Source organism: Mycteria americana, chromosome 5 (genome assembly GCF_035582795.1).
Source record: "Mycteria americana isolate JAX WOST 10 ecotype Jacksonville Zoo and Gardens chromosome 5, USCA_MyAme_1.0, whole genome shotgun sequence".
NCBI classification, from domain to species: domain Eukaryota; kingdom Metazoa; phylum Chordata; class Aves; order Ciconiiformes; family Ciconiidae; genus Mycteria; species Mycteria americana.
In genome coordinates this window covers 30,607,890-30,620,530 of record NC_134369.1, presented here as the reverse complement: position 1 = coordinate 30,620,530, position 12,641 = coordinate 30,607,890, and the positions used below count along the sequence as shown (strand labels likewise).

At 44.6% G+C, this 12,641-nt stretch overlaps 1 protein-coding gene across 9 annotated transcripts in view; it reads right to left on the bottom strand.

Moving 5' to 3' along the window:
- Nucleotides 1-1,100: 1,100 nt before the first annotated feature.
- PHF21A (PHD finger protein 21A) overlaps nucleotides 1,101-12,641 on the bottom strand; it is a 139,819-nt gene continuing 128,278 nt past the window's right edge. For 7 of the 9 annotated variants that reach the window (XM_075502701.1, XM_075502698.1, XM_075502703.1 and 4 more), the window contains 3 exons: nucleotides 11,413-11,488; nucleotides 10,982-11,085; nucleotides 4,091-9,046 (listed from right to left, as the gene is read on the bottom strand). In XM_075502701.1, coding sequence (XP_075358816.1) covers nucleotides 8,792-9,046; nucleotides 10,982-11,085; nucleotides 11,413-11,488 — 435 coding nt within the window. In that variant the 3' untranslated portion in view covers nucleotides 4,091-8,791. The other 2 variants (XM_075502702.1, XM_075502704.1) reach the window with 2 other exon arrangements.

Below are 12,641 nucleotides of genomic sequence, written 5' to 3'. Positions count from 1 at the left end.
TCAGGCTAAAAAAAATAGAGATATTTAAAAAACCCAAACCAGCTCATGAGTCGGTGTTCTCATGATGTGATTCTGTGACAACAGAGCAGTACCGGTCAGAAAGGGCATTTTACACCAGGGCCTGCAAGGACGGGAGATTGGCGGGGAGAGGGGCAGCACAGGCGGCACCGGCTCACGGAGGGCAGAGCCATGGCTTCACCGTGCGGAAACACAGCCGGGAGAGAAGCTGCCACTGTCCCCTGGCAGCGCCAGGCCCGTGGCCACGGGGGGCTGCGCCGCCAGGACTGGGGGCTGTTCACCAAAAGCACCTGGAGAAAGTCGGGCAGGCAGGGGAGGGACCGGGGCTCGGACACGGCGCCCTTCAGTGTCAGCTCCTGGTCCGACCCCAAGCCAGGACTCCCGCTTTACAGCTTGGTCTCAGGTAAAATGCTGGGGGTGTGGGGCGACAGGACGAAGCACGGCACATAGGCGGGGTGGTGGCATCAACAAGTCTACTGAGATGGTGCCGGCACGATCACAGGAACGTGAAGCTGTGATCGAGGCCTGAGTATTTTCTCCATACAAGCAGAGCTGCCTTCACAACCCGCCTGCCCTCAGGATGTTTGCAATTAGAGCTAGTCAGCCCCCAAAAGATGAAGTACCACATGGGAAGCCACCCCACCACTGCACCAGACCCTCCCAGGCAAACTGCAGCTCACCACCACTTCTCTGCACCACGGGCTCCACTGCTGTTAACACTGCAAAGTCGTTTCCTTCCTCCGCGAGAGCCTGGACAGGTTGGCGCTAGCTGTCTTGTCCCCGTTACCTTGCTTAATCTTTGCTTAATCTAGTTTGCAACAGCACCCCTGTGCTCTGCTTCCGTGGGACTATGAGAGGTGGCCAAGGCGCCTGTGCCAGTGTAAGAGGGTGCTTGGGGGGGGCCTTGCAGCTGCAACTGGAATGAAGCAGCCCATGGGGCACGACCGCCTGTTGGCTCTGGTTGTGCAGGGCTGCTAGGAAGCTGCCCGAGCCTCGGGGGTTTATGCGGTAGCGTTCCTGATGCCATACGTGACAGGCAGCCAAGACCCTTAAGGAGGGGTCTTGGCTGCCTGTCACGTATGGCATCAGGAGCGACTCAGAGACAACGTACCTTCTGGAAGGGAGAGCTGACGGGTAAGACGCTACTCCTGGCTCTAGAATCAATCACTGTTTTGATGCCAGCGATAATTAAAGAAACATATGAGACTATGATTAGAAATTACACATTAGCCCAGAACAAGCAGAAACACGCAGCCTCCTGCCGCACCCTGCACGGAGCGTGACTTGTACCTCTTCTTTCAACAGTGCCTGCTCCCAGAGCCTGCAGCCCATGAAAAACCGCTCTTGCAGTGTCAGAACTGCCAGTACCCACTTTGCGGAGGGGAATGCGAGGCACAGAGGGACTCTTCCTTTATCTTTTAAATAAGTGCCCTCCCCCCCTCAATTTTGGCATGCCCCGACGAGCAAGGGGAGCCCCCTCCCCTTGCTTGCACAGGCACAACATCTTCCCAGTGCTGCTGCAGTATCAACCCTCAGCGCTGGGGATCCAAAATGAAGGGTGGCCACTGAACACAGCCCCAGGGGCTGGCCTCTGCCGGTGCTGGACCTGCGTAAGCCACTGCCTCCCTTCCCCGCTTGAGCTAAACCCCCAAGGCCATTCTGGTTGCTCACTAAGAAAAGTGCTTTCTCGAAGCTCAGAGGCAACAATACTTCATTTCTTTTCCAACAACACAGATAAAAGAAGGCAGGCAACAAAAGGGCAGGAATTGGTCGAGGTCTACGTTTTCCAGTGTAAATTTAGGAAAAAGAAACGATGCAAATTCCCCAGGTGGTGAAAAGTCTACTGAGTGCCAGCAGACTGATACTGCTCGCTGCTTTCTGCTGCTGCCTTTCCACACCACCTCTCCACCCAGGAGAGACAGAGCCAAGCTTACAAGGCTTCTGAGTTCCCCAGGCGCGCCGGATAGTAAACATGCTCTTAAGTACTTCTTCCTTCCTAGATGGGGACTGGGCTGAGTCTCTCTGTCTGAAGCATTTGACACCTGCTTGGATACTAGAGAGCGAGGAAGAAAAGACACAGAGAGCTTACTACCCTGCTAACACGCTATAGCTGGGACAGCCGTTCTCCCAGGAGGGTGCCCCATGGGCTGCCGCCTAATGTAGCCTTGATGCAGGCCCTCAGCATGGCTCTCCAGGCTCAGCTCCTGAAGGGTTACGTTAAATTTACCACGTGCCCCTGTCTAGCTGCTCTGGTGAACTGCCTTTTTACACGTGTCCCTAAATAAACCAGATCCGAAGAAAACAGGGAGGCATTGCTGCACAGAGGGGTTTTGGCACAGAACTGCCAGACGCGATGGCCCAGAGAACAGGAACCTTGCACGGATACTCCAAGAGACAGCTGACTCGCAGGTCCTGCCTGGCATCATCTCCTCCGCTCACTCGGGACCCAGGACCTCTTGAAGCTGACACTGGTTTCAACTAGGCTGATCGCGACACTCGAACTAGGAAGGTGCGACCACACTGACGAGCTGAACCTTTGGCTAGTCCCGGGAATGTTTCTAGCCAGGGAAATTTTTAATTAATTCAGTCCAGATTAAAGCAGGCTCTGGCTGCCCCAAGGTCTGCTTGATCTGCCTTGTCCCACATTATAGCACAGAAGTCAAACAAGGCTCTGGTCAGGATGGGATGACTCGGCAGCAGAAGCAGAGCTAGGGATGACTTAGTGCCCGCTTCCTTCCCCATCTGCAGCTAAGCTCTTTTCTCCCACCACACTTGGTCCTTTTGGAACACACATCAACCCAAGTCAGAAATTGAGGTAAGATAGCGAGCCTTTTTGTTCTAGCCTTTCCATCGTACTTGCAAACCCTGTAGCTGCATGGATACTTGTCTCCTCACAACGGAGCCCTATTTCGCTTCTGGATTTTTCCTACCCTCACTTTCCCTCCTTCTCATCTCTTTCCACTTCTTCTCTCTGCTCTGCTTTACCCCACATAATCTTCCTTTCGTTTGCTCCTCCTCCTTCCCTTCTTCCTTTCCCCTGTCTCCAGCCCTGTACCCCTTCTCACTGCCCTTGCTTCTCAAAAGAGGCTTCTGTCCTTTCCTTTGTCCCTGCAGCACCCACCTCTGGGCAGGGGAGATGAGAAACCCTGGCCCGATTGTTCTCGTGCGACAGACTCCAGCGCCGCACAGCGATTTTCACAGCACCAAGGCTCTTGGCGAGCCTGATTTCCATTCACTGCTCAGGTCATTTAGTAATACTGACAGGGGATACAGACAGACCCTCACACGGGTAAGGTCTTGGTTTTCTGAAACCAGCCCACATCTTAAATTAACCTCTACGAGAGGTGTTTGTCTTTTCATGGGTCTATAATTACCAAGCTTACCAGTGCATGGTATAAATAATTTTCTTTATTGGCAAGTTTCAACTATGTGCTCAGCCTATACAAGACACAACGATGCAGAAAGTTCTTGTCCCAGATAAAAGATAAACATGGGGGAAACGGGAGCTAAAGGTAAAGGATAGAGAGTCATATTTTTCAAGTATTACATTCCATTCTGTAGGTGTTACAAACAGGACTGAGGCTTAAAGAAGGATCTGAGTAAGACGGCAATAACCTGGAGACAAGATGTCTGCAGCTCTTGTGTTTTCCTAATCCCTCCTCATTTTTCAGGCATTCCCTGGTCCAGGTCTGACCACTGAAAACAAGGATCCAACAGCGTGTTGCTGCGAGGCTCACTTGCGTGCCCTCAGAACCAGTACCTAGCTGGCTGTTGGAAGGGTTCTTCGGAGACCTTTTGCCTTCTGAATGCCAGAAACTATAGAATCCACATAGTGCTTGGGAATGGCCTTTGCTGAGGTAGTTTGTTGGCCAGGCAAGCCTAAGCGCCAAATGAATTAGCTGCACAACAAAACATCTTCCTCTTTCTCCAGGTTCCTGACTCTTCTGAAGAGTTTCTACGTACTTGTCAGAAAACTTTCTGCAGTAACCCAGCAATTCTGAACTTGCCCTGGATCTTCAGAATCCCAATGGAGGACAAATGGAGGTGAAGAAGGGTCAAAACAGTTCTGAAAAGACATAGGGGCATGGTCCACAAGGAAGTGTAATATCGGTATTTCAATGGTTATCTGAGCAGCTCACTGAGAGAGGCCCTCAGTAAAAAAGTGGATTTTGGTTTGACATCTGAATATGATATTTTAAAAACATGTTTCATTAAAAAACTTGTAGTCATCATTAGTGCTTCAAAAGCAAAGAAGGCAGGGTGCAACCCAGCTGGGGAAAAAAAAGAAAGAAACGTGCACTGCAAATTTACAAATCTTTTCCACTGTATCCACATGGGAAGGAAATTTCAGAGTTTACTCCCTGTATTGTGGACTGCCACAGCTTCGTGGGGCTAAGAGGGAGATTTCACTCTGGGACCTCCCAAGTGCTGATCATGCTGCTTTTCAGGGCTGTCTCTGCAACAGTACAGGGAAGAAGATGATCTGAAGCCAAGGAGGTCAGAATTAGTGTTCACATTTCTAGACAGCTGGAATACAGATTTGCTTTCTTAAGCCTGGTCAGCTAGGAAGGATAAAATACAATATTGTTTTTTCTACCAACAACAAAACCGACAGATCTGCCCGTACAATTATCACCTCTTTAATTTGTAGCTTAGCAGCTTTTAATTCATATCCCCACTGACAGAAACCTGCTTGCAAGAAAGAACAAAGTCCTTGTTTTGCTCATGCAAACCATTCGTTCATCCTACCAACATGGTAACTCCTGGCTAATGATGTCCTTGAAGAATCATCCATGCTACTCACCTTACCTGCCAGTCATCCCTAGAATTATTGCCTTTACCGTGTTTTGTACAGCACTAAAACCACTGCTGGCTCTAAACGAAGATAATGAGAATACTAATGATAATACTAATTCTTCTAGCCAGGTCACATGCTTGCTTTCCCACTCTGACCACAACACACCTTTCCAGCTGTTTAAAGAACAGATTGCAAAGGGAAGGGAAAAAGCTACTTCTGCAATGCTTACTCTATTTCTGAGCAAAGGAGGAGGGTGACTTCTTAAAGCCCTTAGCACTAGGCTGAGAGCCAGGACCGTCTCTGATATGAGCTTCCTCTGTGGTCTCATCTCCTCCTTTATAACAGAGATTTAAAAGCCACTTATTTCCCACCAATGACAAGCAATGACATAAGAATTAGTCAATATCTTGATGGTGGTTTGGAAATACAAAACGCCAGTCATTATCACAGCTTCCCAAAGAGCAGAAGTTTTAGTACAAACTCACTCTATCTCAAATATTACATGAGAAAAAAAAAAACCCAAACAATCCAAACCCAGAAGACAAGCTTGAGCTTTAAGCTGTCAAAGAGTTTATATTTCTCCCTTGATTGGAACCTCTTAGAGCAGTGAGAAAAAAAACCATTTTCCTCTGTATTTAGCAAATGCCAATTCCCCTTCCACCTTACTGTTGCTAATTGGGCAGAGATAACCCCAATTTACTTCTGTCTATGTAGCAGCACCATTGCCAGTGTCAGTGCAGCCCTGGGAATGCTCCTTGCCTGTTGACTGATACTGCTGCAGAGCCAGGAGGGAAAGCATCCAAACAGGATCAGCAAGAGAGAGAGAAAACTACCTAGCAGCATCAAAAAGTCTAAGTTAAGATCATTTCTCTGCCAGGTAATGATTAACTAAAGGCGTCCTTTCACAGTCTGGAACACAGATATTGTAACAAAAGGGACATAAAAGTCTATACTTATCTACTCCGGTTCTGGAGACAAGCAGATGCCTCAGAAAAGCTGTAATAGCTGTTTTAACATCTCCTGGCTGGTTAACTGTGCTCAAATTTAAATACAGCTACCACTGAATTTCACTTCCATCCCCTCCTGAACTGGCAAAGAAAACAGGAGGACTATCAAGTCTTCAGGCATAGCCTGCTACCCCAAACAGTGCAGTGCTTCCAAGAGAGCTCAGAAGATAACACCAGAAATAAGAACATGAGAACCATGAAGACTCAGTGCACCTATCCCTAGAGACTGTCTCTTACCAGGAACGTACTCGATGCTTCAGAAGATGATGTTAAGAATTACCCAAGTGGCCAACTAGAGAACAACCTGGCTAAGAAGGCAGCTTCTCCTGAGTATCTGGCCGTTAGCTGCTGGCTCATATTCTAAAGAAAGAAGGCTCATGTTCAGTTTTTTTTTTCTCTTCATCCCCTGAAATACATAGTCCTTTGTTTAAATGCTATGGGTTGCTGGCCCAGTGCTGCCCTATGGTAATGACCCCCACTGGTAACTGGGTTGATGCAAGGACATTTTTAGTTTGATCAGTTTTGACGTCGTCTGCCCAGCTGTCTCCCTGCCACTTGTGCTAACTTATCCTTACAGCTCTGCTAGTTCCAGAACAGAACTCAAACATCAAAAAACAGAGTCGAGGTTATCACAGGTTCAGCTGAGAAGTGCACGTAAGAGTCACTTTCCCAACTACAGACAAATGTGAGAACTTGGGATATCAGTTCTGAGCTCAGAGCTGAAAATAGTGCACGCTCCTATAGAAGGAATAAAAGTCCTTAAAGGGCAGAAGGGCAACCTAAAGGAGAGGGAAGAAAACAGCTCCAAGAATCCCACAGAAGCATACTTGGCTGCGGCAGCAAAGAGACTCTCTCAGGCTATGTAGTGTCTGGAGTATTCACTTCTGCTTGCTCAGAAATGCATCCTTGAAATACAAAGCTTTTCTACCTTCCACTAGAAACAGCTGAGCAGGTCTGCCTCGCCACCCAACGCATGCTCTCAGGGGCACCACACCAGGGACTCTGCCTCACATTGTGTGTGTAGTGGCTCAACTCTGCTCCCACGGGAAGCAAAGGGAGTTTTCCCAGTACTTCCAGTGGAAATGGGGTTTGCCCAAATGTTTATATGCAGTAGTGAAACTAGGCAGCTCTGGGACACAACCCTAAGTGACTAGGATCAGCACTTTAAACTGAGACAGACCCCACAATAATAGGAAGCACAAGGGAAGCTTTGCTATCTAGAGTGAAAAGATTATACATAAGAGATGAACTTCTTAAACAAGAGGATATAACAGAAGGCGGTTTCAGCCCAACCAACTCACTGTCTTTCATTCTCAAGCTCTAATCAGTCCATACCACAAAACTATAAAAGCCTTAAACAAGCACGCTGCCAATTGCTTTCCTCTGGGTTACAAACACATGAAAGAATGGGGGAGATACAGTAACAGCAGAGACAAGCCTGGCAGATCCTCCAGGTGGGGTGAGATCCAGCACTGTAGGATGCGATTCTCTTTAGAGTTTAGCCAGTAGCATGTATGGTATAATCTATGGAAACTGTCCCATTGGATTTTAAAACACAAACACAGCAGAATGTCATCATAAATAAGCAAAGTCTGTGTTAAAAAATTCTAAGTACACAGCATTTTCTCCAGTTCTGACACCTTTTTAATAGAAATCACTTGTTTAGGAAACAAATAGCACTTTTGTAATTTTTTTTTTTTTTTACAATGTTTCTTACCTTGATCTTATTTTAAGTAACACTAGGAAGACCTCAATATCTTTTATTTTCCTTTTTAATTTAAAAAAAGTTGGTTTTTTTCCCCCAGATACAAAGATTTTGCCCTTGCATAAAAAAACAGTGCCCAAAACGATGACACAAGGACTCACAAAGACTCACTGTATCTCACTGACACTATTACTTCTAATCTATACCATGCAAGGTCCCATCTACCTCTTTAATTAGACTGTCAGCCTGAAAAACAGCTTTTCTATTCCTTATTTAGTTCTTGTTACCAAAAGAAGAGAAAGGAAGTGAAAGAAAAGGACATTTCTCTGTTCAGTTCACACATCTGGGTCATGTGCTACTTTGTTCAGGATACCTTTGTTGTTTATAAATATAGAAAAGGGTTGGAATCTCATTTTCAAGTAATCGATGCACATTTTCTCTTGGGACACCTCCGTCCAATGCTCCAAGCTGACCCTGGATTCTGGCCCTCTATTTTCCCATTCCCAACATAGGCTTTCCGGATGAGTGTGAGGACCCAAACCAATTCTGCAAAGCTTGTCTGTTGTTTAATGTGAAGAAATAGGATTAACCCAAAGCTGTTGGGACAGTAGATCCTCAGCCTGTACATGTGCTGGTTACTCAGTGAAAAGTCCATCTCCTTTCCTTTTGTACATCTCCTGTCTAAACAATAGTAAATACTGCTTATTTGATAGACTTGTCCCTTCTGGGCACTGGGATTTGATAATTTATATTTCTGGTTTTTTTGGTTTAATAGTACTGAGAGTTTAGAAACAGGAAAAGCCCACAGGCTCTTTGGACTTGTTTTTGTTTTCCCCTAGCTAAACAAACTGTTCTGCAAATAAGGATTTGAAACCTGCTCTCCTCCCCCATCCCTGCTCCTCACCCCAAACAAAAATAAAACAAACCTATAGTGGCTGTGGAGGCTGCTGCAGGCACACACTGGTGTAAAATATAGAGAGAGTAAATATATTATTTCACTTGGCATGGTGCTGGCAAAGAACCCCCAGCTGGCACTATTCATGTAACATGATCCAAACTTTGCATGTACACACAGAATAAGAAGGATCAATTGGCAAACTCCGGTGCCGCCTGGCACAAGCATCTTCACGCTCTCTCTGGAACCAAAGAACTAAAGAATTCTGCACTTTCCAGAAGAAATCCGGTTTTGCTTTTCTAGAGTTTCGTAATTTTGCTCTTCCTCCTCGCCGCCACCTCCCTTGGCTCCTTCTTAACTTCACTGTGTTATTTAGTCTCATCGCCCTTGTTACAGTTCACCATGCAGCTCTGGGAAGGGGAGGGGGCTAAGGTGGAGGTGGCAGCATTAGTATTGTTAGTGGAGTCCATGCCATTGGAGATGGCTACTGAATTGACCTCAGAGTTTATGGGTTTTGAAAGGTCGATGCCTTGGATGAGGCGGATCAGCTGTTTTACCTTCTCCAAGGAGCTGTGCATCTCCTTCTGTTTTGCAAGGATGGTATTCTTCATTTCCATGCATTTCTGCAGCAAAACAGAAAAGCAGTAATAAGTTAAAGCTTATGAATGAATGAAGGAATATGACATTCACAGATCTAAATGTAAGTATGCAGAAAAGACTGCAGCTACAGTTTCACTTTCCTAGCCTAGAAGAAAAAGAGTCTCAGGGCTGTGGTTCACAGGAGAATTCGTATTTGCAGGCTGAGGAATTAAATTGCCAGTACATAGCTGTCACCTGCTATGGCCCCCTTTCATCCCAAGGTGTTTTGCAAATCCACACAGACAGCTCTATCCTTTTGTGTTCCTTTTGAAGGGAAAGTTCCAAGTGTATGTTCTTCTTATTTTTCTATTAGTATTGCATTGCTGAAATTTCTTTAGCTCAGATCTGCAAACTCAGGCATCCTACTGCAGCTGACTGCTGACAGTGTGTGTGCATGCTGCTAATGGGATACAGCCTTTGCTTTCACGTACATTTTAGCAGGAACATCACTTCCTCCTCTCAATAAATAAAGGGGCACTTGAAAAGAAAACCAAGCCTTTCTTCACTTGAAAATCTTATTTTGTGGCCACTTCTTTCTCTTAGAAGCGGTAGTAACCTAGCTAGCTCATCAGTTAAAAGTCAGGGTAAGATAACTTTAAAAAAAGCCCACAAATGATGTTTCAAGGGTGAAATCTGCTTATATCTATATCTGAAACTCTCAAAAAGGAGATGGTAGCTATGTCTGTAACATTCAGGTTCTTACATGAAGATGGCAACCTTCCTACATTTTTTAAAACTTTTAGCCACGCTGATCTCCAGACGCTGTTGGTTTCAGCTTTACCATTTTGCTCATGGCATCATAGAAACGCCACAAAATTTAGACCTAATGTGTCTTTTTTGGACAGTTCCAATGAAAGTATAAACAATGACTTGATCATAGAAAATAAAGCATTCCCCTTACCTACTGTCAATCCCTCATGTTAAGGGCTTGCATCTGCCTGGTTACATCACTGAGAAACAGCATTAGTGCTGTAGTGCTGCTCAGGTTAGGCCCAGCTACTGCTAAGCAGAAGATGACAGCCTCCAGAACTGCTAACCAGCACCTCTCATCACTTGTTTGCTCACAATCGTTTTATTTGTATTGTCAGCATTTAGGGGTCTTTAAACATGGGACACTTACTTTTGTTCTAATAGGTAAAGACAGGCAGACTGGAAAGTGCATCTGCATTGAAAAAGAAAAGTCTGTACTTCGGTATCCAGCCTTACAGATGCTGCCACATAAGAGATTTCAGTATTTTTCATTCCATGATACTGACTAGGGCTACGCTAAGTGAGGGGCTCAAACTTTACACTGGCAACTCAAGAGCCTGATTTGCATATTAAGGTGAGAAGAGAGAGCAAATTAATATGTATGCTCCAATTACTGTGATAAACTAAGGTGGAAACTACAGCTTCTGGTTAGAAGTATGACATTGTCTAATTAATATTATGCAGATGCATGCACAGCATCCAGCTGCTGACTGCCAAGGCAACATTGTCAACAGCCCAAGAGCCAGTCATGAGTAAACGGTCACTTTTGTATTAGGAAGGTATGGAAAATGCACCAAGACAGTAACTCTTATTAGACACAGAGGCCCAATGATTCATATTTAAGTGAGCCACTGGAGAATTTGACTTAATCTACTGCCCACAGACAATAATGCTCTGGGTCATGTTTGTCAGCTGCTGATATTACAGGTCACCACACATCTACAATATAAGGTCAGCATGGATCATGTGTAAGTGACTCAATCTAAGTATATGTTGCCTGCATTTCATTCCTGCTCCCCGAAGTCCTAAAAAGCAAAGGAAAGCGCTCACTCAGTTCTCAGTAAATCCAGTAGAAGACAGGTCTAGTACATGGAGTCACTCTATAGTTTTCTCTCTGCATTCTGGCACCAGAACACAGGTGCAGAGCTATTTGGGAGGGTAATACTCACCGTTATAGAATTGCTGAGCTGTTTGACCTTCTGCTCTAGTTGTTCTCTTTCCTGTTTTAAATCTGAACTCCATTTAAGTAGTTTCTGTTTTTCCTCTTCTTTTGCTACAAAACAGAATATTAATCAGAATATTTAAAATGTTCCTGTTAAAACAGTGGACAGAGGCTCTAAACTGGTTCATGTAAAAAGGGTAATTGTGTTCTAAGTCCATTCACAACTTGTGCACTAAATCACACCCAAAATTTCACCTACATACACAAGCATCACAGAAGGCTTAACAAATATTTAGACTGCTATTTTCACTTCACTAGTGATTAAGGTTCCTCCCCTTTAATTTCCTTTTGTAAAGGAAGTACTATTCTATCCCATTCCCAAAATAACATCTTCCATTATTAAAAGTGAAACAAAAGTGTTGTTCTCCATTTTCCTACCTGCTTTATATGCAATATATGAATGAACAATTGCTAAAGTTCCTGGCCATGGGATTGCTTCTTCCTTCTTTAGCATCTGAAAGAAAAGCGTTTAGATTTAGCTGGTACACAATATACCTCTAGGAAAGCAAAAAGGAGAGAGAGGAAGAGGGACAGACTGAGGATTTTCTTTTATGGCTATCATTAGTCTCAGCCCTGTTAACATGAAGCTTTGCAGACCTGTTCTGAGATTTTACAGAGGGAATTATTCACAACTGTATTGTGGCTCCCACAAAGCAGGCCTGTTTCTTACAAATGTCAGCATTTTCTCAAATTCCCTCCATAGCCACAAATAAACTCTACTAATGAAACTGAACAACTTAAAAGAGGAATGAAAGGATAATATATCTGAACTCAAACTTGCCAGGAGACATAAACATTATTTCATGGTTCAGACAAATTGCTGATCTTAGTTGTTCTGGGAGAAAACTTTTCATGGCACAGAGCAGTCTCCACACTATATATTCAAACATCACCCTTCCTGGCTAGTAAAACATGAAACCATCCTATCTCCCCTTTTTATCAGAATCATCTTAATAGAGCTGTCAAACCCTCTTTATAAGGGTAAGCACCATTTATGTCTTTCAGATTCTTCCTACATATTCCTTCCTAACAAACTTATTTTGAGAGGAAAGACACGTATTGTGTCTTTTTAATAAGTGAATCAGAGGGGTGTCTCAGAAGATAGAGGACTCGGTCACTTTACAGTGAAATAACTCAGATTTTTTTCCCCCTAATTTTGTGGGAAACTATCACAGAAGTATGAAGAGGAGGGATAAGGTGAGAGTAGGCAAGAGTGGGAGTAGGGAAGTGGTAACACCCCCTCCTCACTTGCAACTACTGACCAAGTCATTTGAGTTTTGCATTTTCATCCTTCTGAACAGCATATTCTGAACAGGCTGTTTTCTTACGTTACCATCTGGCTAACCGAAGGTCACGTGGGCGACCAAGCAATATGCTAAATCAGACAAAACGCTAACAGCTTCAGGCTGCTGATTATCAGCAATCCTTTGCAACTTCTGGAGTTCAATGTAAGGGTTAGGAATACAATAGTTTACTTCTTTGTCTTGTAATCTCAATGCAACTATGAACAAAATATTAACATATCATCTGTTTACTTCAATTGTGTACTTTCAGAAAGCGATCTGGAAGGAAGAACAACCAAACTGTTCGCCTACCCTCATTATACT